Raw genomic sequence first — 27,652 nt, 5'->3', positions numbered from 1 at the left:
TCTATTCTAATTAGAACCCAAGTACAACTTGCTCACCTGGTCACACGAAAATAGTTTTACTTTTTCACTACCTTCGGACAAAATAAGAATCTATACCATACAAGTAGAGTATCGCAGAGTTACTTGGTGATTAATCGATAGAATCAAATAAAATATAAAATTTTAGACATTTAACAGGATGCAGGTGGTAAAGCAAAGCAAGATTGGGTTTGACAAAAAAAGAAAAGAAATTAGGCTTCTGTGCTGCGGTGCGTAAAGGCTGAGCTGCTGCTTTGTATCCTGGCTTCACAACTGCAGCATCTTTTTATATAACACAAATTTGAGTGCGAGACGCGCTCAGATATTGCAGCTTGAACCAACCATGTCCCATGTTTTATTTTAAAAGAATCATTGCTCGCTTATTTCGAATGACGTGATCTTGAATTTCTTTACTGTGAACGATTGCACTCTAAGTGATAGGAAACCGTTCAATTGAAGTTTATGCGAATCACATCTAAACATTAAGAAAACCCCGAAAAAACACAAGCTCTAGCGCTATAGCGTAAGCGAAAAGGATAAAAGTAGAAAAATTCAAACGTAGTCATTCCTGAATAATCAGTCCCAGACATGGTTGTTTTGTAAATATTTTGTGGTCCTCAATCATAGCTCAAATGCAGAGGTGTAGACTGGTCTCTGTTCTAGGCGGAAAGGGGCGGGGGGGGGGGGGGGAGGGGTGTAACCTTATCGGCTCCCTACCTCCCCCCCCCCCTTCTTGGCTACGCCTCTGCTCATTGGTGTGCGTTATACGCTAATATAAAATACGTTCTAATCTTTACACCACTTCGTCTCAATGTGAACCTGCGATACGAGGCTATTACGAGCCCAAGAATTACATTTGTCCTGGTCAATGTTATGACACTAAAAGGGGTAATTATATTTTCATCTGTGCCTCATATAATCGCTGTCTTTTTTATTGCGTTGTTGAAAAGACCATTATGCAAAATCATATCTTCCTCCAGGGAGACTCTTTTACGAAAACCATAGAGGCAGCAGATACCTTGAGGCCAAATCGCAATAAAAGATACATGCTGGCTCGAAATACCCTTGAAAATCTTGCGTATGCTATTAAAACCAAAAAGGTCAATGTTGTAGCAGACCTGATCGTCTTGATTACATCGTAAGTGCAATCAATTTACACATCGTTTATTTAAAGCAAGGGCTAATCTGAAGTGATTAGGCCAATCAAAGTTCACTTGACCTATGAGAAGAAATAGGGCTTGTTGCAATGCCTTGCTATGTTCTTTCACAAACGCTTTTTTTTTCATTGTGCCTTAAATGAATCAATCAAGCTATTAATAACGTACTTGACTGCCCTCCGCACTGTTCGGCCTTAAGATGGGTGCACGTAAGGGAAGCGAAACAAAAACTAGGGACGAAGTATCAACAATAGACTTTTCTTGGACGTTTTTTTAAATATTGAAGTCCACGTTAAAGTGTAACCTACATAAGCGGCATTCATGTGACTGGAAGGCTAAATTTATCCCGGATTCAGTGTTCTTAAGCGTGCCTCCTTATGCATTTGTTGGTTTATTTAACTACTACGCCGTATTCTTAAACGCTACTCGACTCGAAACTCGACTCGAAACTCGACTTGAGGGTGGTTTTGCTATTCATAAACAGATCTCCACTCGAAACTCCACTCGACTCCGAAATCTCCACTCGAAACTCCAAAATTTACTCGAGATCTCGAGTCTGCGCTGGAGCTACCTTGAACGGCCACTCGAGCCACTCGAGTGCGTTCAGTGTCATGGCGGCCGACGCATCGTTCGCCGACTTCGTCGACTTCGTGTTGAGAACGGACGAAGTCCTTCACGACAGCCGAGACCCCGACCAGGACGTCGATGTGCCGAGACGGCGTTGCCGGGACCGGCTCAACCCGTTGGAGCATTTCAACGACTGGGAGTTTCTGGTGCGATATCGTTTTACGAAATCGACAGTAGTAAGCCTTCTCCAGTGCCTGCCGCTGGAAGCAAACGAGAGCAGTCGCGGCCTGCCACTGTCCCCGATGCTCCAGCTCCTCGTTGCGCTGAGATTTTATGGCGCCGGGACTTTTCAAGTAGTTACGGGCGACCTCGTTAACGTGTCGCAGCCGGCGGTGTGCCGCGTAATCGAGCGTGTCTCCCGGGTCCTCGCCGAGACTCTCTTCCCCCGCCTCGTGGATTTCCCGGAGGGCGACTGCGACGAGGTCATGGGGGATTTCTACAACTTCGGGAAGTTCCCCAGTGTGACTGGGTGCATCGACTGCACCCACGTCAAAATAAAGGGACCTGGCGGTCCCAATGGGGAAGTCTTCAGGAACAGGAAGGGGTTCTTCTCCCTCAACGTGCAGGTAAGTTCACTTCTGTCTGTGCTGTTAGCGACAGCGAAGTAAGTTGAAAACAACGGCACGCCAAGACCCGGTGTGGCGCGTGAAAGCTCGGCGATATTGTGACTGATATAGACTAGAACTTGTAGAGAGATCTGCACTCTGCGACAGTGCAGAGTGGTGGTGGGCCAGCTAGAGAGGGTTCAAAACCAAGAATTATGTATTGTGTTTGGAAACATACATTTAATTGGGTGCCGAGGTGGCTTTTGTTATTTTATAGCAAACGCTCATGTTTTATAGCATTTTCCCCTTGAATTATACTTTTCGAACAAAATATTAGGGAGATTTTATCCCGTGCTCAAATTCTCTTCTATTATACCGCGTGAAAAACCTAGGAATTAAGCCACATTGAAGCTTACGTCACATAAAACTGCGAGAACTCAAATGCTAGTTAATTTCCAAAGCTTGCAGATGCACTTTGTCAAAAATATACTAATCATAGTAGAAATATCAGCTTGAGCACTTGTGTTCATATCATGGCAACCTGCTCATCCCTGTACTGCTCCTTCCTATCCAGAGGCCATCACAGGACCCCAGCTGCAGTTTTTTGACCTTGTTGCTAGATGGCCAGGCTCCGTGCATGACAGCAGGATATTCGATAACAGTCGTGCAAGGGTCCTGTACGAGAATCGGCGCATCCCTGGCCTGCTGCTCGGAGATGCAGGCTATGCCTGCATGTCATTTCTTCTGACGCCCCTGACCAGCCCGGGTGTAGCCAACAGCCCAAAGGGCAGGTATGTACTAATTTGTTGGAAGAAATAATGGCATGAAATTCAGAACAGCTAACAAGAAGTGATGCTGTAGCCACAGTGTTCCTATTGGTTACTATTAGTTCTGCAAATCTTTGTCACAGCTAGATTCATGACCTTTGGGCCTTTGTATGGCAAAAAAAGCTGCCATTATTCACTTCCTGTGAAAAAATTTTTGTTTCAAAAGTATGTAGCATACAACATTTTAGTTCTATTTTTATTTTCCTCGAGAACATTTGTTGTTCTTCCTCGTCACAGTTAGTCGGTGTCAATTGTTGCTTTTTGTCACTAGAATTGGACTAGGGCCAAGAACTTGAATTAAGACGGTAATGTAGAAAACACCAGCCAAAACCACTGTATGCAGAACAGTAGCCTCTGGTAAGCAATAGAAAATGCCAAAAATGCAGCTAGCATGGATGGGCCACACTGTACAGGTTACTGAACCATACTGATGGTTGCAGCAGTGGCGATTTTTACACCTGAAGACCTTTATCTTGCAATGTTGCTTCCATTACCAATGCTGCACCATATAGGTACCAAGCAGCTCACCTAAAAACAAGGAACTCGGTCGAACGGGCATTTGGAGTGTTCAAGCGACGCTTCCCATGCCTGGACATGCGGCTACAGTACAAGGCGGAACGGTCAGCCCTCATCATCACCGCCTGTGCTGCACCGCACAACCTGGCCCTACTGCGAAAAGAGCCATGCCCACCTGCTCTACCCTCTCCACCAGTACCCCGACGCCGGAGGCGGCTGCGTCCTCATGTACTGCCATCACCTCCAGACCCTGTCGACACAATCAATGGCTCGCTGAAACGCACACAGATCATCGCACTGTGTTTCCAATAGGGATATTCAACCAGTAGCACGTTTATAGTCAATGACAGGTCAAGGATAGTGTACAAGCTGGAGAGGAGGAAGCAGACAGAAGCTTGAGGTGGAGAGGAGAAACCTCCTCTCCACTTAAAGCTTCCGTCCTACTTCTCATCTCCAGCTTGTACTCTGTTCTTGACCCGTCACTGACTCGTGCAAATACTCGGACACGAATTCAGTAGTAAGCGCTCGAATAAATTGATTTTCAAATCCAATTCCGCGTATTTGGTCAATCTAACATATTCTGGGAAAGACTTGTGGCCAGCACAGAGCTAACGAAAGACCTACCCTTCCCTTCAATTGTAGTGTGCTGTTTCATTCAACTTCCGAATATGCAAAACACATTAGGTTCTATCGTTTCACTACAATGTAGCGCACATAAAATAAATAAGTAAATCCTCGGAATGCTTTTAAACTGAAAGAACCCAAGTTTAATTGTGATTTCCACACCCTTGTAGCTTGCAGCGCAGGGCTGCCAGCTGCTCCACCTTTATCACTCTCTCCAGCTGGAGCAGCTGGAACTCTGCCCGTCCGCGTCGTCGCTGCTCAAAAAGCTTGTTGCGGAGTATGCGCACCTCCATTAAATGTTGCGCCTCCTTCCGCCGATCTTCCCTCTCGAGGATGTCTACACGGGCCTCCTTTTCGGGGGCCATGATCCGCTCCAGTGCTGCGATGCGGTTTCCAGTTCTTCTGGATGCCCCACTTGGCAGCTCAGCACGGGGGCAGGTAATGCTCCTTGCCGGCGGAGTCACACAAGCAGCTCCAACGCTGCTGTCTTGGAGAGGTGAGGCGGACGGATCAGGAGCATCTGGGCGTGCAAAACACATTGGCACTGTGAGTGCTAGGGGAAGAGCAAGTACACAGGGGAAGAGGCCCAACAGCCACATGGGCCTTTCGTAGAAATGTTCAAAGCTAGGCTTTGGCAAATTAGTCAAACCTCGTTATATCGAACAGTGCAAGGACCGTGAAATAGTTCGATATAATCAAAATTCGATATACAAAGTCGCAAACAAAAAAAGCGTCTAAGTACAGCGCGATTTAATCAGTGAAAGGCTAACGGCAAAAAACGACTATACTTCGTTTCAGCTTCCGTTCGAGCGCAGCCAAAGGCTGACGGACGCTTCGCAACTTCGAGAAGAGCATTTTTACGCATCGCAAAGTAGTCCGCAAAAGTAATTCCTTTTAAACAACTGTTTTGTGCGTAAACGCTGCACAATATTCCAGATTGTACTGCTGAGAATGATTTGCAACTAAAGGAATTAAATATCTGAAGTTTAAGTTCTTATTAATATATGCAGATACATGTGGTTTGGTGAAAAAACGTACGTCCGCTGGCAACACGGCTGCAGCGCTCAGTTTTGATTTTGTTCCTGTAATTGCCGAATCATGTGCTTCGCTGCTTGTTTGTTGCTTTCCTCACCGAGTCTCTTCAAAACGTCCTTTCGCAAAGGCATGTCTGGGCGTCAGGCGCGAGAGGTCGTGATGAATGTCTACTTTTCAATTCTGCAGGAGACTCCGGCCGCGTCGTACCGCAAATGCTTTGTAAACAAGAAAAGCGTCCGGGCCACTACAATTCCCTGATACACAGCGAAATCAGGGCACCCCTTTACCTGCCGATCACATTGTACACCAAGAAGCTGGTAGAAAGGACTGTGGCTCGAGCCCTGGTATATCCAGACAATACAAGGAAACATCAACAGCCGGGTCGTCGGGCATCTTGCAATGTCTACTTACATCTAGAAACTATGCCGAAATGCCGAACAGGTGGAAAGCTCGGACACAGACGCCAGCGGCCAGCATACGTACTAACATCCCCTGCGACTAAATTTCAGAACGTGAAAGGTCACTTTTTAAACCTGTAGCAGACGATTTCGTTGATACACCCGTAGCAGACGAAATACTCGGCGAGCGCGGGCGGCGCGGACGACCAGCGGCGCGATACCAAGTGCAGGCGAGATCGCGTGACCAATTGCCGGCGTGTGATTGGCTCCGGCCACACGTAGCTTCGGCTGCGTTCGGACGGAAGTTGAAATGAAGTATAGTATTCACGTGAAGCGTTAAGGTGAACTATTTATTCCGACGAAAAAAACTGCCGCAGCGTAGATTGCTGCATGGAGCTGACCGCATGCCTTATTACGGCCGGCTCCACTGTCTCCAAGCAGTCCACCAGTGCCAGATCACTACCGTCGATTGCACTGCAGTAGCGGCGTAAAAGTGAGACTGTCTTCCCGACAATGTTGTAACAGGCTTTGAAGCGTTGCAGCCACCCGCTACTTGCGGCGACGTTTTGTGCTTGGTGGATGAACGCGAAGTCCTTTGCTTTCTGTTGAAGCATCGGCCTGACGCCGGAATGTTCCGAGCCCTTGCGTCCATAAACCACTTGTGAAGTGATCTTTCCACCTTTTTGAAGGCCGGTGTCCGAACACGGCGTGCGCTGGAGTGCTTGCTTTGTTCAGCCTTCGGTTTGATGTCACTTTTCGTCTTCAGCAGCGTGCTCAAAGTGCTTCGCAATATGTTGTATGCTTCGGCAATGCTGGACTTCTTTTCTCCTTTTTCAACGCGGCGGATGATTTCAAGCTTTGTCGCGAACGTCAGCGACGTACGTTTCTTTACGATTGTTGCCATCGCCACATGCGGTTGACGCAACGTCGGAGGAACGAACCCGGAGCCACGAAACTGCACAGGGCTTGAAAAGAGTGATGCTGGCGATAGGATTGAGCTGACTGGACTGAGTCCGAATGTCGCCGAATCTGGATGGCGTTCCCGGCACCACAGGCATAAAGCTTTATGCGGGCATGCGCTTGAATAAAAGTCGCAAACGCCTGCTGCGCCACCGCTATCCTACGATATGTTGCGGGAAAGCCCGTGTTCCAAAACTTACTCGATCTAACTCTAGGGTAAAGGTGGTTGTCGAAAACCTACCCGCGTCCAGCGTTTCTCTATTTTTGATGTCGCGTGACATAATCCGCCAGGGTAACTCGTATCCATTTGAGTAGGTTTGGAACGCAGCCTCAGTGTGTCGCGCTCGTGTATGCTATGCGCCGTTTAGTTGCTGCACTCGGAGTATCAAACTCGGAGCGTCGGAGTAGGAGGAGTAAAAGAGCACCGACTTAACGCGCCCACTGCCACAGATACGGTACGCCGCCAACGACGGTTTGGCGGGATGGCGGATGGCTGCGACTGCTGCTGGCGGCAGCTGCCACGACTCACTCGCTGTCGCGGAAGCGCAACGAGAAGGCACGTGATCTGTACCGAGTCTTCCCAAAATTCTCTGCCGTCGTGGCGCTGTACGCTTTGCAACAGGTCTATTAACCACTAGTTTTGGTTTCAATTCACAGTACTATCAGTACTATGTCACGACCCACTGCTCGCATTTTCAATTTTGGAACTTCGAAGATATGTACAATAGTGTAGATGTTGCCGAGCAATAAAAGAAAAAGGCTTCGGTGCCTTTTTTTCTGTTCCAGATTTGCTGTTAAAATGATACAAGTCGCAAATACAAGTAGACATGTTACGGCTCACGGTACCCATCCCCGACATGTTGGTGCAAATTTGTCCCAATCCAAAAGCCCCCAGTTACCTGGCACGTCGTTCCAGCAGGCGTGATTGTCATTGCCTTCAGTGCCTCGCACCATTGCTTCAAACATTGCAGCCGGAGGCAGCGACAGCACTGGCCGGTCTCTTGCCCTGTCGCTGTCGCAGAGATTTGTCACCACTGTCTCCATGTGGTCTGCCGCCGCTCCCACAAGAATGAGTGAGGGGCTCATCGGCCGGCTTGTTCGTGGCCCACCTCCTGTGACAGAAACCAAAGAATTTGAAGCTCAGATTGGAGAGAGTGAACAATGTATGGGACGAACAATTCAAAGAGCACACTGAATTTTCGAAACGCCTCCGTGCGAGATAAAAACAATTGTTAAGGGGACTAGAGCGAACCTAACGAAGAGAAAATCTAGCACAACCCAGTGGAGGCCCACCTGGAACCTTCTTATGGGCAATTGAATGCTGGGCACTTTGTTAGAATAGGCTTCCGGCAAGATGCGCGAACCTCATTTGTTTTCAGTGACGATTGTAAAAAAAAAAAATGTCAATAACGCCAAATGTTTTACAAAAAAATATGTCAAGAAAAAAGCAAAGAAGTAGGCCCACTTTGGATCGAACCTGGATCGGCTGCATGCGTATGAAGCGAACTTTGCTACGCTACAGCTTTGAACAACTCGTTTTGAAAATTCGTTTGATACGAGACCCGGAAAGGAGCACGACGTCGTGCACATAGCATTGTTCTGGTCGAAAAGACTTCTCTCCGATGTTTACTTTTCACACATCGGGAACGGTTTACCAAATATGCAAATTGTCGACTTACCCGTGGCGTGGATGTCTCTCGTCTCGTCGGACTTGGTTTTTTTGTATCTGGATTTTTCGTTCACCCAACGCTTCTTAAGTTGCTTAGCGCTTCGTGGGCGGACGTTTGGCTGGCTGTTATACTCGGTGCTGAGTTTCTCCCAAGCTTTAAGTTTAGCCTCCTTCGAGTAGTTATTTGTCTTCTTGTTTTCAAGAACTCGCGCATGTTTCGTTACGAGCGCTTGGAGGAGCGCCTTCTCCTCCGCAGTATAAATAAAACGAGCCCCTGCCCGCTCTTCGGCATCGGCCATTTCCGAGTCGTTGCCGTTGGGGTCCTCCATGATTTGTCGTGCGAGGCGGCGAGGCGACGAAGCAGGGCTGCACGGTAGACAAAGGGCGGCGAAAGCAAGAAAAAACGAGACGAAATCGACAAACCGTGAGATAGACGACTGTCGACGAGAGAACGACAAGACGCAGCTAGCGAATGCGCTTGTTGCCAGACAAGGTAACGACTTTGTCCGTTTTGCCGCTCAAACACGTCTAAACTTTACGCTGCCTTAATAAAACTTCGTAGTTCACTAATTCGATGTTTGTATGGTACACGTTTTTAGATAACACGAACGAATATATTTACTTTTCACGTGAAAATGGTGTTTTAAATAAAACCTTTGGCTATAATCTCGCTCCCAGACGTCCTCAAGCTTGTTGGAGTGGAGAACGGAATCTCGAGTTCGAGTACAGTTCGAGTGAGTGCCGATTCGCGTCTGTGAATACCAATGGCACTTCGAGTGGAGTCGCGCGTCCATACTCCACTCAAGTCGAGTCGAGTTTGGAGTCGAGTAGGGGAATGTTTATGAATACGGCGGTTAAATGTAAACATTTCGGCAGAACTCCGCCTAGTAAGTTTAGCAATATGAAAGGGGTAGATAATATTGAATATATTTCTGATATAACATAAGCTTATATATATATATATATATGTATATAAACGAATATGTGCAGATGAATGAACCGTACTTAATCCAATGAATTAAAGAATCGAAGTTTTCAGGAACCCGCCGAAAGCCAAAAATTGGCGGAGCCAGGATTTGAACTCTGGGCCTCCCAATGTCCGGTCGGGTGTGCTAACCACTACACCACTCCACCTTAGCTTTCTGGCGTTTCCTACCTGTCTTATTAATGCACAAGAAACGAAATGTGTCCAATCGGAGGTGTTCTGGAAACACACGCCGCCGCGTGGAACGCGGTACGACGCTTAGTGTCACGTGGTACGTGCTCGTTTATATACATATATATATATATATATACATATATACATATATATATATATACATATATATTTATATACATATATATATATATATACATATATATACATATATATATATGTATATATATATATATATATATATATATATATATATATATATATATATATATATATATATATATATATATATATGTATATATATTTCCATGTTTTCGGAGCTTTTTTGGTTTTTTTTTCATTTGGGGGTATTTTTTACGAGTTAATTTATTTTTACTGATTCGGTGTTTTTTGTGTAGATTTGTTATGACTTAAACCGAAGTACACAAAAACAGCGAATCTGCAGGGAAAATTAAACCCACAAAAAATTCTCCCGAATTCGAGAAAAAATAAACACCGAAAACACGGAACCTTAATTATATTGGATTTTGTTACATAGTAATATATTGTGTTATATAATGATATAGACTGTATAATATATAGGCTATATAAGCCATAAGCAATACTTTCTATCATACCATTCCAGCTAAATATACAACTAAATAGAAACAAGAGAAGATTATAAAATAATTAAAGACGTTTACAAGTCTCTGTAGTACCGAATTAGAGTGCAGCTCTTGAGGAGGAGGTGGGGAAGATCCGGAGAAGAGGATGTGCCCCTTTTTCCCTTCACACCCTCCCCCCTCCTTCTCTCCTAGTCCCCTCCCATCTAGTGAGAAATTTACCAATATTTTCACACTAAATTTAGCAGAAATGTAGCGAATTTTTTCTCTGAATTTAGCGGGGAAATTTGATTGGTCCTGAGGTCACGTGACGTCAATTTCCTCCCTAAATTTTGCGGTAAAATTTTTTCGATAATTTTAGTAAGTTTAACGCGATGTCACACGTGACATCACGTGTGACGTGACGAGGACGAAATGTTGCCGCTGAGTTTGGCGAGAACATTTTTCCGGCAAGAGGTAACGAACAAGTTTGCCTGCTTAATTTAGCGGAAAAGCTTTAAAGCTAAATTTTGTGGAAGACTTTTCCCGTTTTGAGTGGCGTCACGTGTGACGTCAGTATGGGGACCATCCCATAATGGGGAGCGTGGTTACGCCGACGGCGACGGCGACGTCGCTCAATCCGGAAACGGGCGCCTAAGGGCTGCGCTTCCCTAAAACGAAGTACAGCAATTTCAAACTTATTAGAGCGCAGCTCTTAGGGGCCCGTTCCCGGCTTGAGCGGCGTCGGCGTCGGCGTCGGCGTAACCAAGGTCACCCCAAGGTCACGCGACCCCATAAGGTCATCCCAAGGTCACGCGGCTCCCAAGGTCACCCTAAGGTCACGTGACCCCCAGAGGTCACGTGACCCCGCCCCCAGGGTCACGTGACCCCCAAGGTCACGTGACACCCAAAGTCACGTGACCCCCCGAGGTCACGTGACCCCCCCCCCCCGAGGCCACGTGACCACCCCCCAGGGTCACGTGACCCCCCCGCCGAGGTCACGTGACCTCCCCGATGACGTCATCGTCACCGATGACGTCACCGGCATCCACATCGTCATCATCACTGATGACGTCATCAGTGACGTCACTGATGACCTCACAGGCATCGTCATCGTCATCATCACTGATGACGTCATCAGTTACGTCACTGATGACGTCACCGGCATCCGCATCGTCATCGTCATCATCACTGATGACGTCATCAGTGACGTCACTGATGACGTCACCGGCATCCGCATCGTCATCGTCATCATCACGGACGACGTCATCAGTGACGTCACTGATGACATCATCGGCATCATCACGTGACCCCCAAGGTCACGTGACCCCCCTCCCAGGTCACTTCACCCCCCAGTACCCTTCCCTCCTCCTCCTCTAGAGCTGCGCTCTAATTCGGTGTTACAGGGAGTTGTAAACGGCTTTCACTTTTTCATGAATGCTCAAAGCAGTGAATGGTGTTAACTGAGTTTATAAACAGTTGATTGCTAATAATTGATACAACATAGGCATGAAGGTAGTTTCATTTAAAGAAGTCTTACGGAGGAATGAAGACAAGTCAGGCCACCTACTTCAAACTGATGGTCAATGTGCAGTGTATTATAAAGACGCGTTGCCCCTGGCTAAGAAGCCAGACTTTGTGACCCCAAGCATCCGTACTTCCAAACCCTGATTTTACAATTCTATGTTTATGTAAAAATGTCGCTCGATTTCGCTGGAGTCTAATATCCTAAACGCGGTGCGCCTGCGTTTCATTATAATACTCCAACCACATAAAAAAATTAAAGGGCAATTAGCCGCATGTCACTTGCGAATCGACAAAGTAAGATGATCTTCTGATCACTGGAATACAATTGAGCTGAATGTCGTCCATACTGTAGCCCACCATAACAAGGGGGCCCAGCAGAAATTCGGCAGAAACGTGACGTCCAAGGCAGAAAAGCAATGCTTTATTAATTTTTTTCTTAAAGAGACCGTAGTGTCACCAATATAACAGTTGGCAATTATAAGCCAGCATGTTTTCCTTAATCAAGGTTTAAAAACACAACTAGTGATGTGACTAGTCTCAAGCAGCATTAACGGCATTCCCATTCTAGACGCTTACTGTGGGCAGTTGGCAGATTAAGGATAAAATAATTAAAATGGCTATATGTTTTACTCGTATTAGCCGAAAAAATCAAAACTAAGAAAAAATGCTACCTCTAAGCACAATTTACGCAGGTCATCAAATGAATCGTTAATCCTCGGCATCTGGCGCTTATTAAGACGTTAAAGAGCAGGTTGCTTGTTCTATGTTCTTACGAATGGTGTAATCACTAAGAGGTTAAAAAACGCAGGCTTCAGGATTCTGATTTCCTGATTTGATGCCGCAATCTTATTTGCGGAGGGCGATAAAAGTATTTTCGAGAGTAGCCATGCCCGCGCCCAGGCACGGAACAAGAGAAGTAACGTGTTTTAATATAAAAAAGTGTTACTTTACCATGTTTAATTACCGTTTCTCATCTTCTTCTAGGCTGGATCTTGCAGAACATGAAAGTGGCAAGCTTTCCAACAGCGTCGTGGGTACGAATAGACGTTCAACGCCGATGTTGAATTCATAAAGAAAAAGACCGTAATTTTTTCTGCATACGCTTGAAAACAGACCTTTCTGTATAGACTGGCACCGTAACTTATACATCTCCAAGACTTGGAACCACCTTAAGAAATTACTCTATTTGTCTATTGAAAAATGCAGCTCTATGGATGCTTTCGAGCGCTCACCCCGTAATCAAGTTGATAGAAATACGAAAATGGTACAGACATTCCCGAAGTTAGTTGAATACACTCAGCATTAAATTAATAATACAAATATATTATTAAATGTTACAAAGAAGCAGCCATCTAGATAAGGGGAAAAATTAGAAAGCTAACAAATTGGTTACTATCTGTGTGCACAAACTCTACCTCTGCCGATAACGCCGTTATTGTGAGATCGATCTTCAAATATACTTTAGTCGGGACTCTTTCGGCGCATGCCCCGTGAAGTAACGTATGTCACGAAGGTACAACCGGTTTTAGTTTACAATAAAAACGATTTTGATTAGAAAGAAGACAGTGAATCCAACCTGGTCGGTGAGAACCACCGTGGTTGTTTTAGTGTTCCGTGAGATACTCGTCCGATTTAGGTACACCTTTAGAGCACAAAATCCAAAATGCCACTTTTCCGCAGTGTCCAAACCGATAATCTGACATTCACATAACTATCCGATCGGCGCTCGAACCTGCATCATCACGCCACCTTCACGATCGCTGATATTGTCACGGGTGGTGACCAAAAATAACAAATAAACAGGAAGAAATAAACGTTTAATGTGGCGAACTTGTGCCAAAAATAAAGGAGTACAAAAGATAATAATAGAGCGTCGTGGGCGTCGAAGTCGGCGTGGCAGCAGAGTCGAACGCTGGGGCGAGACTGACTCCGCTCGCCTTGCGGAATCCCTTATGTACCCTCGTGGGTTTCTGGATCGTTCGGCGTAGAAGGTTCGGTGTGTAGAACATTCTAACCTCGAATCAGCAAGACGGTTCTCGAATTCACTAGAACATCAAATTACACTGTCAACAAAAATGTGTAGTCGCGGCCAGGAATCGAACCCTGGCCTTCTGCGTGGGAGGCAAGCGCGATAACCGTTAGGCCACGCGCGCGCTGCCTAATTGTCCAGCTGCGCGCGCGGCATTACTCCCCCCTTTAAAAAGTGCATCGTTTCGATGCAACCCAAAACAAAACAAAGCACATAAAAAGAACGGCAAACTAAAGAGTCGCTTGAAACACATAAGATCCACAGTCCTATCGAGCGTAGTACGGCTTCAGGCGCACGACGTGGACGACTTCAGGTCGTGGTGGGCGGCGTGATGATGTTCTTGTTCCGTCGGGCATCACCTCGTAGTTCAGCTCGCCGAGGCGACGAAGTACCTTGTATGGTCCAAAGTACCGTTTCAGCAGCTCCTCACTGAGGCCGCGGCGACGGATGGGCGTCCACACCCACACCCTGTCTCCGGGCTGGAAGTGAACGTCCCTGCGACGAAGGTTGTAGCGGCCCGCGTCGACGCGTTGCCGGTCTTGAATCATGAGTCGGGCGAGCTGGCGGACTTCTTCGGCGCGTTGAGCAACCGCCTGGGCGTCGTCGCTCTCATTGTCAGATGGCTCATGGGGCAGCATTGCGTCCAGCGTGGTCGTTACCTTCCGACCATGTACCAGCTGGAAAGGGGTGAATCCAGTGGTCTCCTGAACCGCCGTATTGTAGGCGAACGTGACGTAGGGCAACACCTCGTCCCACGTCTTGTGCTCTACGTCGACGTACATAGAGATCATATCGGCGATTGTCTTGTTGAGTCGCTCGGTCAGCCCGTTGGTCTGCGGGTGGTATGGAGTGGTTCGACGATGGCCGGTGCCACTGAGACGAAGGATCTCTTGCGTCAGCTGGGCCATGAACGAAGATCCGCGATCTGTAATCAGAACTTCGGGAGCGCCGTGCCGGAGGACGATGGACTCGATGAAAAACTTGGCGACTTCCACAGCAGTCCCTGAAGGAAGAGCTTTCGTTTCGGCGTACCGCGTGAGATAATCTGTGGCGACGACGATCCAGCGGTTCCCCGACGTCGAAGGCGGAAAAGGACCAAGTAGATCCATTCCGATCTGCTGGAAGGGTGTAGTTGGAGGAGAAATGGGCTGCAGAAGTCCGGCCGGCCTCGTCGGCGGTTTCTTGCGTCGCTGGCACTCGTGGCATGATCGTGTGTATAGGTGGACGGTCTTGGGGAGCTTCGGCCAGTTATACTTTTCACGAATACGGGCCAGTGTCCGGCTGTAACCAAGGTGTCCGGATGTCGGGTGGTCGTGGCAGGCTTGGAAGATCTCCTCTCGAAGGTCACTCGGGATTACCAGCAACCACGGTGTGTTGTTGTCGCCGAAGTTCTCTTTGTAGAGTACACCTTGCCGGATGGCGAAGGTCGGCAGTACTCGTGAGAAGACACGTGGCACGGTACTCCTGCCCCCTTCCAGGTGCTCGATTAATGCGCGCAGCTCAGGATCGTCCCGTTGACGTCGTGCCATATCGTCGGTGTTCACTGCTCCTAGGAAGCACTCGTCGTCGTTGTCGTCGCTGCAGCCGGAAGGGGTTTCGACGGGGGCTCTGGACAGGCAGTCGGCGTCGCTGTGCTTGCGGCCTGACTTATAGACCACTGTCATGTTGAACTCTTGTAGTCGAAGACTCCATCGAGCGAGGCGTCCTGACGGGTCCTTCAGCTTCGCAAGCCAGCAGAGCGAGTGGTGGTCCGTGACTACACGGAACGGGCTCCCGTACAAGTACGGACGAAACTTCGTTACTGCCCAGACGACCGCAAGGCATTCTTTCTCAGTTGTGGAGTAATTTTTCTCCGCCTTGGACAATGTCCGACTTGCGTATACGGTGACTCGCTCGATGCCTTCTTGCACTTGGACTAGTACTGCGCCCAGTCCCGCGTTACTTGCGTCCGTGTGAATTTCTGTTTCCGCATCCTGGTCGAAATGTCCAAGAACAGGAGGAGTCTGGAGTCGTCGTTTCAGTTCGTCGAATGCCTGCTGTTGCTCCTCGGCCCATTCGAACTTCTCGGCGTCCTTCGTGAGATTCGTAAGTGGTGCGGAAATCCTTGCGAAATCCCGAACGAAGCGTCGATAATAGGCACAAAGCCCAAGGAATCTTCGCACGGCCTTCTTATCTGTCGGCGCTGGAAATGCCGCGACGGCGCGAGTCTTCTCGGGGTCTGGGCGGACGCCTTCGTTACTAACCACGTGGCCAAGGAACTTCAGTTCGTCATAGGCGAACCGGCACTTTGACGGCTTGAGTGTGAGTCCGGCGGTCTGAATGGCTTAAAGAACAGCTCGGAGTCGTCTCAAGTGCTCGTCGAAGTCAGCTGAAAATACTACGACGTCGTCAAGGTAGACGAGACAACTCTGCCACTTCAGCCCTGCCAGTACGGTGTCCATGACACGCTGGAAAGTTGCTGGAGCCGTGCACAGTCCGAAGGGCATCACCTTGAATTCGTACAGCCCATCTGGCGTGACGAAAGCTGTCTTCTCTCGGTCCCGTTCGTCGACTTCGATCTGCCAGTAGCCGCTCTTCAGGTCCATCGATGAGAAGTATCGAGAGTGGCGCAGCCGGTCTAACGTGTCGTCGATTCGGGGGAGTGGGTAGACGTCTTTCTTCGTCACCGCGTTCAGCTGCCGGTAGTCCACGCAGAACCGAAGCGTTCCGTCCTTCTTCTTAACCAGTACGACTGGAGAGGCCCACGGACTGCTTGATGGCTGGATTATGTCGTCGTTCAGCATCTCTTGAACTTGCTCCTGGATCACCTCCCTTTCTTTAACGGAGACTCTGTACGGTGATCTATGCACAGGGCGCGCGTCGTCCTCGGTAATGATGCGGTGCTTCGCAACGGCTGTTTGGCGTACGTTCGACGACGTCGCGAAGCAGTCACGGTATTCGGCGAGGAGGTTAATCAGCTGCCGTCGTTTCGGGTTCGGAAGCTTAGGGTCGATGTCGAGTTGCGCTGGCGACGTACCGTCTTGCTGAGGTGGTGAGGATTCATCAGTAATGGCGGCGATTTCGGCGGAGTTTCGGAGATCCTCGACGTGGCCAACGGCTGCATCTTTTGTGAGGTGTTGCGTTTCATTCCGGAAGTTCGTCACGAGGGCCACAGTCCGCCCATCCTGAAGTTCAGCTACTCCCCTTGCGACGCCTATGCCTCTTCCCAGGAGCAATTGGAGGCTTCCCTCGAGAAGAACTTCGCCACAGGAAGCTTCATCAATCCCGACAAGTACGAAAACACTCGACCGCGGTGGTAGGTTTACGTGGTTTGCGAGGACTCGGACCGTGGGTGACGTCGCTTGGGGTTCCTCCGCTGGTGGAGCAGGTTTTCGTAGCGTCAGCCGGTTTGTTCCGAGGTCGATGACGGCGCCATACTCGCAGAGAAAGTCCATTCCGAGGATAACGTCCCTCGAACAGTCTTGCAGAACGACGAACTTGACAGGGCACGTTTCACCGTGGATCTCGACGCGAGCAGTGCATCTCCCGACTGGTGTGATGAGATGTCCTCCGGCGGTTCGTATTTGGGGTCCTTCCCACGGCGTCATGACTTTTCGAAGGCGGCGGGAGAGCCTCCCACTCAAGACTGAGTAGTCTGCTCCGGTGTCCACGAGTGCCGATGCGTCGTGGCCGTCGATGACGACGTTTAGGTTGTTGGACACCGTTGCAGGGGCGTCGTAGCGATGCGTGGCGTCGGGAGTGTGGGAGCGCTCCGGCGTTCTTGGAGGCTCTTTACTCGGGTCGTCTTCGGCAACGGCACCTCCAGGCGTTGCCGCACTTAGTTTTCCCGACGATATAGGGGGGACAGGCTGTCACGGCGCGACCGACGGAAAGGCGACGCGGAACGTCGGGGGGATGGAGAACGGGAACCTCGTGGTGCGGTGGGCGCTGGTGACGGAGGGCGACGGAGGTATTCCTCGATGTCCCTTGGTCGTTCTCCAAATCGAGGTCGACGGTCGTTTGGAGCGAATCCTCGCAGGCCGAGCTGGCGGTAGGGGCACCTCCGGTAAACGTGGTCAGCCTCCCCGCAGTGGAAGCACACCGGGCGTCCGTCATCCGTGCGCCACACGTCGGTCTTTCGAAGTCCACGCTGCTCTTGGCGCGGCGCGTACTGCGGCGAAGAGACTTCTCGTTGGGGTGCAGATGGGTACTGCCGAGCAATAGGAGGCTGCTGACGACGAACAACGGCAGCATAGGTCACCGCTGGTGGTTCCGGTGCGGCGTCGGCGAGAACGTCTGGCTGGAGCGCTTGCTGGACCTCTTCTCGAACAATCTCGGCGATCGAGAGTGAAGCTGGACGTTCGGTGGCAGGTATCAGCTTCTTCAGTTCTTCACGGACGATGTCCCGGACTATTTCTCGGATCTCTTGAATATTGGGGCTGAGGGCGCAGCTTGACGGCGTGGGTGCTGCGACGGCAGGGGCTCGATGAAAGTGAGCGGCTCGTGCTTGCAGGGCCCGTTCAATGTTGGTCGCCTCTGTTACAAACGTCTCGACGGTGGTCGGCGGGTTGCGGACAAGGCCTCCGAAGATGTCATCTCGTACGCCTCGCATCAGGATCCGCAACTTCTTTTCGTCGGTGGCTTCAGGGTCGGCGCGAGTGACCAGGCGCAGGACATCCTCGACGAAACTGGTGATGGTCTCGTTTGCGCCCTGGGTTCTCATTCGAAGAAGGTCCTCGGCCCTCTCCCGTCGATACTGGTTAGTGAAAGTTCGCCTCAACTCATTCTTACAGGCGGTCCACGAGATCAATGATGTCTCCCGATTCTCGAACCAGTGCCTGGCCGTTCCTTCGAGCGCGAAGTAAAGGTTCTGCAGGCGCTGGTCCTCCGTCCATATCGGTTGTGCTGGGCCACCCGCTCGTATTGTTGAAGCCAGTCCTCGACGTCTTCGTGGGCGTCCCCGTGGAATGGCGTCGGAGTCCGGGGTGCGACTGGTAGGTAGATGAAGGCAGGAGCGGCCGGGGTCTGTGACTGCTGGCCGTCCATCGTCGGCTTCGTTGGCTGCTTGGTCCTGGGTGGCAGAAGTCCGTATTCCGGGTGTAGACCTTGGGTGCGGCGACTGGTCCGAGTTTCAGGTTCCGCGTCGGGTGGTCTTCTCACCGGGCTCGTAATGGGGCTTGCACTGCGGGCCCTGGGAGGGGAACGCTGCACGGGCATGCGCTACCCCGCACCTCCACCAAAATTTCACGGGTGGTGACCAAAAATAACAAATAAACAGGAAGAAATAAACGTTTAATGTGGCGAACTTGTGCCAAAAATAAAGGAGTACAAAAGATAATAATAGAGCGTCGCGGGCGTCGAAGTCGGCGTGGCAGCAGAGTCGAACGCTGGGGCGAGACTGACTCCGCTCGCCTTGCGGAATCCCTTATGTATCTCCCCTCGAGAAAAAAAAAATAAAGGAGTGCAAAAGATAATAATAGAGCGTCGCGGGCGTCGAAGTCGGCGTGGCAGCAGAGTCGAACGCTGGGGCGAGACTGACTCCGCTCGCCTTGCGGAATCCCTTATGTACCCTCGTGGGTTTCTGGATCGTTCGGCGTAGAAGGTTCGGTGTGTAGAACATTCTAACCTCGAATCAGCAAGACGGTTCTTGCATTCACTAGAACATCAAATTACACTGTCAACAAAAATGTGTAGTCGCGGCCAGGAATCGAACCCTGGCCTTCTGCGTGGGAAGCAAGCGCGATAACCGTTAGGCCACGCGCGCGCTGCCTGCTTGTCCAGCTGCGCGCGCGGCAATATTCCGCGAATCGTGATAATTACCGCGTTTCTTATTGCTAGAAAAATCGAGGTGCGGAAATTATCAATAAAAAGTTGAGACTGATGCACGAAAACCGAAGTCACTCTGGCGTCTCGCGCGTCATCGCCGCTGGTGTGACTTGGTGCCTCATTTTGTCGTCAGGTATATGTTTTTTTTTCAACTCTGCAATCTCTCTATAGCGTGAAGTCTGATCAATTTCTACGATCTATCGTGTGGCTCATCCGTCGTAAATAGACAATGCATCTGCAGTCTTAATGGCAATCTATACACCGTATATAGCTACACTTCAGGAGGCATATCAATGAGTTTTATGAGTTTTAAACATATAGGCTTTTATAGGCCTATTCTTCTCGGCCAGGGGCGCTACAGTCCACCAGACTCCACCACAAAAGAGGTGCATGCCTCTGGTACCATCCGGGATACGTGACCATTTAATTAAAGTGCCTGGTACGCGTCTTCGACTGGTGTGTTTACCACGTCAGAAAAAGCGGTCCCTCGGTTTCCGCCTGATAACGTCATAGAAGTGTCATGCTGTCGCCGGTCGTGATCCTGGCGGAGTCCCAACAGCTGTGGTGTAAGTGGCCGACACCTATTCTGCTGAATGTCGGGCTCCCCAGTGTGTCAGTAGGCGGAAGCTTTCGCAGCCAGAAGTTGGGACGCCATGACGACAGCGGCACTTGCGTTCGGTTGTGTTACTCGCAGCTTCTCGTTAACATGTCTATGACCAACCGCCAGGATCACGACATGCAACACCATGACACTTCGGCTTCTGTGACGTCATTTGTTGCTACGAAAGGACCACTTTTGACGTATGGCCAGCATAGGACGCTAGACACACCAGGCTGTGGAACAGAAAAGGAAAAACATTTTAGTCGAAGGAAGAGACACAAAAGGGAACGTCCCAAATTCAGCTATCTGGTTTATTAATAAGGCATCCTACACACTAAACATTTTCACGCCCTTATTGGTGTAAATGGCATGGGTCACAACTCACCCCCTTATTGGTGAACAAAAACGCCCTAGAAAAATGGTGTTATTTCTCACACCCTCAAAAACCGGTGTAATCCCTTACACCCTACACAGAAAGGAGTGATTCTGCTCTACACTTATTTATTAGGGTGTGATGGCAGCAGTACACCCTACCAAAAACGTGTACTGCAGCTAGAAGAGCATGGTGGGTAAACCCCGAGACTAGTGACAAAAAAATTGGGAAAACACAATACTGTCTCAAAATGTCTTGAGACGTGTTGTGTTGTCCCGATTTTTTGTCCTAGTCTTGGGTTTTTTTCACCATGATCCTTCACCAGCTCGCCTGCGCAGTAACTCTCACTTCATTCAGCTACAAGAAGTTATACTAAATGTGTAACACAGCACTTCATCAAAAAGTATTTACGAAGAAATGATTGCTAACAAATTGAAACATGTGGAACACTTTATTTTTTGAATCCAGAAAAAAACGTGCATGGACCTCATCTTCTTTCGCGAATTCGCGAGAAACCCATCTCAAACCTCAAATGCTGGCATTTGTGACCTAGTGTTAAGTTTTTGTGACAAAGCTACAAAATTCTTAGAGGCTTAAAATAAATGCACTCAAACTTTAAATAAGGCTTTCCTTCGCCTAAACCTACTTTAAAGCTTTCTAGCTCTGCTGACGTTGGCAAAACTCGACAGGCTGGCAGAGACGGAACGACCGGGAGTTGATTGAGGCGTAAGCAGCAGTTCATGCTTGTAAACAGTAAAATGGTCTATTGAGACGGAAGCAGGACTACTACCAGAAGCATGCTTGCAGAGTACTTACAAATAAAACACCGATCTCATGTAATCCGTGATAGTTGCATAATCCGGTTCGGGCACCACAGAAAAATTCGCAAACACAACGTCCAGGATGAAGGCGGTTGCTCACATTCAACGGAACTCTCGCCGTCGCCGATGAGCAGCTCTCTGTCGTGATAGATGCACAATCCGACTAGGGCAGCACAAAACTACGCAAACACAATGTCGAGGATGAAGGCGGTCGATCACAATCAGCGGAAGTCTCACGAGCGCCGACGAGCAGTTAGTTCTTTGTCGAAACGCGTCCAACAAACACAGCACAATAATTCTATGGACTCCGACGAAATTCACAAATATTACCAAAAAATTAGTATGAACGTATTCCGGCCGTTCAAGACGAAAAACCATGGCTGCGACTGCAACGCACGAAAAACAGAAGAACACTGACGCCTGACGGAAGCTTTTTAGAAACCGGACCTACGTGGCCCCTACACTCACCGTAATTTGGAATACGGCAAAGACTTCGGCCCCAGTGAGCCCATCAGCGCGTCGGAGCGAGTCACGTGACATATTATAGTCCAAGCGTCCCTGTCCCACGGAGAACGGTCACGTGTTACACACCACCCCTCTGATTTGCTAGAAGCGGCCTTCGCACTCGCTCACAGCCACACGAAGACACAAAAGAAGGTGTGGAGGCTTATCAGAAGACGAGGTCAAAGAGGGGTGGACAAAGCAGCTAATCTCCATCTGCGGCTTTGTATAAGCCACCTGGGCTGCCCAAGGAGGGTCGCAAAATGGGACACGTCAGGACTTGCTTCACGCAGTGGCGTGCGTGCTCTGATGCCGACCGCGAAATCACGAAATAAATAACACAAAACAAATTCGAACGCATGAAACAAGAGATGCAATTTCACCCGTACGAAAAAAGAAAAAAAAAGGAAAAAAAAAAGCGTCGGGAGGCTAGATATTTTGGTGTCAACTAAGGATCGCGTACTATAGCCGGGGTGTCATAAATTCGGCACTTTTGATTGTCTTGCGGAATTGTTTCGTTAGAACTACACACAAAAATAAAATCTCAGTGAAGGTGCTATAAGTAGTGCGAGGGCCAGTCAGGTGAGTTTGTAATACACGAAATGAGGGCGCCACGGCCCATAGTTTGTTCAGTGGTTCAGCGCAGGAGGTCTTTCTTTGGTTAAAAGTAAGCAGATTCCGTTTTGCTTCATCTTGTTTTTCTTTTCTTTTTTAACGTCGGATTTTAGGCGGTTAAGAAATAGACATACCTCGCCGGCATAGGCCATTCATGCGGGAATCTTGACGCTCAACCAAAAACGGCATCGCCTACGGTATGTCAGGATGGCGTCGCCGCGACCCATCCTTTTTTTCACAGATATTGGCTGGACCAAAATGGTAACGGCGCAATTTTTCATATTTGATCCTATATCGGCGCAATGCTGTGTGCTGTTTGGGTTGTATATTGACACGTCTTCGTTCATCTTTTGCGAGTGGAGATGTTTTGTTTTTAAGTCGAAGTTGAACTGATGAAACTGACGCACACGCGACACGTAATTTTCGGCTCCTCTCGGATGAAGAGTTCGATCGGAGTTGCAAAAACTATACTCCATCACTTCCTAACCATACGCGACTTCGTGTAGCGATTAATTATACTGGATGTTTATACCGCCGTACATCAGCAACAGTTTCAGCAAAGCAATAAGCATTAACGGATATGAAATCATGGGTGTATTAGACTGGCATCACCATAACGCCCCTTTCACACCGTGTTAATACAGGGCGTATAATTCGCCCATACACCCTTTTTACACGATTTCAGACGCCATCGCAATAAGCGAGGTCGTAAAAAGGGTGTGGAAGGGATGAAAAACATCAGCACACCCTTTTTACACCCACCGATATTCAAATATCGTGTAAATGAAGTGTAAGAAGGGTGTTTTTCCTAACTTACACCCTTTTTACACGATTATGGGTGTTATAATGTTTAGTGTGTATATATACCCTGAGAGTCACTCTCAGCCACATTCTACGCAGAGATCTTCTTTGTTGATATCATTTTCAAATACAAAGGACATACAGATTCACAAGAGACCAAGCGGTCAAACCCACAATACCATCATTGTCAACTACCTTCTACGCAGAGATATCCTTTGTTGTTTACATCTTTTGCACCCGAGTTTGAGGTGTTAAACGACATGATTAGCTGACGGGAATCGTCGTCCTAACTTCCAATCATGCACGATCCACGAAAGTAAACTAGCGTCTCTCGGCGTCCCTCGGCGTCTATTCATGTGCACCAGCAGAGCGTTTGAAAGGACGCAAGGAATTCCTTATGTCTTTACGTATCTTGCTAGAAGATTAACTTGAAAAGTCACGCAATCTTATATATGAGGTTCATGTCTCAAAAATGAACGCGTTTTTGTTGTATTTTTTATATTTCGTGTTTAATATTTTTAACGTAAAAGAATACCCCGTGTTAAAGCTGCTTGCCTTTCACATTCGTGATATAAGAGAGTGTGCTTAGTATCCAAAACTTTAAATGTCGAATGTGTTACCTGCAGGCTTTGCCCACCTCGGGGGAGTGTGCGAGGCTCATCTGCGTGTTGCCGAATCAGAAGACGTGCCGCATACACACAGCATGGTCCCTATTTTGTCGCACGAATTCGGGCACTCGTGAGTACTCGCCTTCAAATGGCCCGTGGCGCGTTTTCGTCTTGCGCCAGGGTTTACAAGTTACATTTTATCCTTCCATTCTGTAAACGTCATTTCGCGTGACTGGATCACAAACTGTACTACCATATTCAATCGTTGGTAATGTCGGTGACTTGTATTCAATTACCTTAATTGAAATATAGACATCAAATTTTAACACAACGCTATAGACGCGTTTTTAGTGTTTCTTGATCCCTGAATGGGCGTCCAAATTTGACGCACTCCAGCGGTTCTTCCGTTTCTCATCATCCGCGTTTTTGGCGCCACTGCGTTACCACTTGCACTGTTGTGCAAGTGGTAACTTTAACGTACCCCACGCCTACCACCTACTCCAAGATTTTTTTGTTGTTTTTTAATATTTATTTAGTAGTTTTAATCACCTGGTTTTTATTTAAAACCATATGTTTATTTTCACAAATTAAAAAAAGTAATCAATAACACTTAGTTGAATATTTGGCTGTTCATATTATGTCCCCTTGGCCGTGCAGTTCACCTTCGCAAAGTGCATTAGTTCACGTTTTACGATTTTGTTAATCTGTTCGATTCAAACACCCGGTATTTGCATGCAACTCTAACACTATTACGCCACATGAATATAAACATGGTGCCTGGATCATGATTTCATTTCACGAGCATGTCACTAGCAGATATCCTAAATTTAATTTTATCGTAAAACGTTTTTTGGCAAGGGGTTCGGCATTTCGTGAAGTCTGAATAGGTAAAAGCGTGGCCGCGAGGATCGACACTGATTGATTGACGGGTTGGAGACGAGGGTGAGGTGCTCGAAGCGAGTTGGTTAACGGGCAGGTCACGTGACCAAAAGGGTAGGCGTGGAGGAATGAGCTAAGCGGAGGGGGGGGGGGGGGGGGGGAGCTCGACCACCTGTGAGCACTGATGGAAAGGAGCTCTAGAGTATGGAAGGCTCTGGAAGATCGCCAAGTTTATCAGCCCCAAGAGCGCTGGTGTCACTTCATTCTAGGAACAACAATCAAGTGTATATATGATACCCGTTAAACGATCTGATAGAGAGCGCCATGAACCTGGGCGTGTAAAAACTCAAAGTGTCGCTAAACCTTTGTGATGCTAAAAGGTTTCACTTACAAAACACAATTGCCTAGAAAGTTTGCATAATTTTTCTCAATAGGCTTGGTATGGTGCATGACGGGGACAAAGCACAATATGGCACTCCTGGAAACAAACATCTTGTATGCAACCCAAAAGATGGCGTCACAATGGCGCCGGTTGCATACGGCAAGCGGATGGGACAGTGGTCCTCCTGCTCCTTGGACCAAATGCGTGGATTTCTCTGGTAAACATTTTATATTCTATCACTTTCGTGCTTCAGTGGGCCCTACCTGCCGGCGTCATCTAACATACGCTCATTTCTAAATTATATTGAAGAAACTTGACTTTAATATGATTCATCCTTTAAAGACCCTTGATATACCGAGTAGTTCCAATGCCTTACGGATTTATCACAAATTTGACTTGTTTGTACAATTTTCGCTGCCATTTAGAAACATTTTAAATAGGCTGGAAGCTATTCTTTTATTTATTAGCACTATTTACCTGAATTCCTTTCTTTTTTCAAAGTTCGAAGTGCACGATCACGTATTATGAGTACAAATGCAGCGTTTGTTGGAGTGTTCTCATTTAAGCTTTCGTAGATCAAAGTTTATTATCATGCGGCTGTAAAAAAAAAAAAAAAAAAGATTACTTTTTGTCAATTTTCTTTTTTTCAGTAGCACATCGGTCTTTAGGTTACTTTTACAAAGGATGCCAAATCCTTGCTTTTTTGGGGAAGTTCTTAGGGGCTTTGTTAAGAATATCTGGTATAACAACGTGGGCATTATCTTGAGTTTGGGTTTGCTCCCCAAGTGCTACTAAGAAACAGAAAATGATGCCTAATAAATATGTAGATTTATTAAATAAATATGCAACGACATTAACCTTGGACTGAATTGTCTAATAAGATCAGGTGTATTTATTCAATTCAAGAGGCACCTAGGTGAATTGTGAACGTGAACATGCATGACTTCTCGCAAAATGTTCAAAGAACAAGTTAAATGTACGAATACGCCAATAATTAGTCTATATTAGAAAATGATAACCTGTGGTTACGCAGAAGTGTAAATATTGATGCGAGTTAAAAAATGCTGCACGCGAAACCCAGTTTTTAAGCAGCCATATTGAACATGCGGGTCCTCGTTTTGTTCAGATTAAACATAGATGACAGCAACAATTAAACAGTCCCTCCGTCCTGAATATAAATTTCTTCGGAGACGTCTTAGTAGAAACCTTTATAATCAAGAAATGACAGTAAAAAAATAAATAGCAATTTTATATTACGCTGTGCTGCTTAGTTTTCATAACCAACAATATATTGCACGTTACTACTAAGTAACATATCGTAACATAGCAAGTTTCATGGGGAGGCTCTTCACTGTTTGAGGCGAGAACGTGAATGGTGGGGACAATACATATAGGGCTACATTTCAAGAGATAGAGTCCGGACTTGTACCTGTCCTAAATACTCTTGCGTTTGCTAGCACTTTTGTATCTTTAAATACATTAAATCCAAAGCATTTGCAACCGGTCTTCAAACATTGGGGCTCCCTATTGTTCGAAGACGGAGTACCAAAGTTGAGCCCAGCGTTGACGCATGAACGTTTAAGGAAACAAAATAAATTCGACCTCACTACTGCACAAAAATTACTATGATGTTTTCCTCGTGTCATCATATATCGCCCACTCGAATTTTACGCTGAAAGGAAATTAGGGTTTCGCAAACGCTGAGGTCGGCAAGCTACGACGGAGAATCTAACAAGCGCCTCCTACTCTTCGCTAAGCCTTTTTAGACGAGCTTTTACTGACGCCCAAGATCTGAGTGTGAACGGTGTGTCTGAAATTATCTCGGCTTACTTAGTCAGAAAGAAAACAAACACATAAATATTACGGCCATTAGCAACCGTCAAATGCACTTTGAATAATTTCGTTCGTTTGGCACATCGCATAAAGGTTCACGCCCGTCCGGCGCACTTCCGGCAAAAAGTGCTACATTCTTCACACAATTGCTCGACTCTTGCTTTCTTGAAACGGTTTTGTATGTGGGAATGTGCCTATATGATTGCAGAATAACTTTAAGTGCATACGCGATGTTGAGGTATTAGTGGAATGCAAGCGGGTGGGGACTTAAGTTTGTGCAGTGCTGCGGGTCAGTACAGATAAGAGATAAGAAGTGTGTTCAAATTGAGCTTTTCAATGGCGCCTCCGAGTTTCACCTCACGTACTCGGGCGTATTAGGGAAAGCAGTAGTTGCAAAAAATTATATTTCGTCTATGGACGCGCAACACAAACAAACTTCCTGAGCAGCTCTAAAGGTGCGAGCTCGATGTATGCAAACTTATTGGTCGTTAGAGCTTGTTGTCTCGTACAGAGGCAAGATACCCGAGATACGCAGCGTCGAGATTCCCAGCACTGACTCGTTCACATATATCTCGAAACGCTAGCAGAAAGGCTCGATCGTGTACAAAAATACAACAAGCACGTGTGAAGACAAGCTATACGTCTCGGGCTTGTGCTAAAGCCTAGGGGTCTGGCAATTTAGGTTAGTTTAGAGACCAAAAATGATGCTCTCGGGACCCGAAAATATGAGATCACGGCCGTTAATAGTGGACGCTCTGTATAAT

At 47.6% G+C, this 27,652-nt stretch overlaps 1 protein-coding gene and 1 long non-coding RNA gene across 2 annotated transcripts; both read left to right on the top strand.

Annotated features, from left to right (window-relative positions):
• Positions 1 to 178: 178 nt before the first annotated feature.
• On the top strand, positions 179 to 25,276 carry LOC120840665 (zinc metalloproteinase/disintegrin-like). Its single transcript, XM_040211271.1, has 6 exons — positions 179 to 187; positions 682 to 906; positions 999 to 1,156; positions 12,625 to 12,674; positions 23,813 to 23,924; positions 25,108 to 25,276. The coding sequence occupies exons 1-6, from the start codon at positions 179 to 181 to the stop codon at positions 25,274 to 25,276; spliced, it is 723 nt and encodes a 240-aa protein (XP_040067205.1).
• On the top strand, positions 2,336 to 3,818 carry LOC121837576. Its single transcript, XR_006078218.1, has 3 exons — positions 2,336 to 2,368; positions 2,924 to 3,138; positions 3,687 to 3,818. It is a non-coding gene; the product is annotated as an uncharacterized LOC121837576 (long non-coding RNA).
• Positions 25,277 to 27,652: the final 2,376 nt, after the last annotated feature.

The sequence above is a fragment of the Ixodes scapularis genome, unplaced genomic scaffold, assembly GCF_016920785.2.
Source record: "Ixodes scapularis isolate PalLabHiFi unplaced genomic scaffold, ASM1692078v2 PGA_scaffold4__175_contigs__length_147842914, whole genome shotgun sequence".
In the NCBI taxonomy this organism is placed as follows: Eukaryota; Metazoa; Arthropoda; class Arachnida; order Ixodida; family Ixodidae; genus Ixodes; species Ixodes scapularis.
The sequence above is the reverse complement of the archived record's forward strand: the minus strand, read 5'-3'. Positions and strand labels throughout refer to the sequence as shown.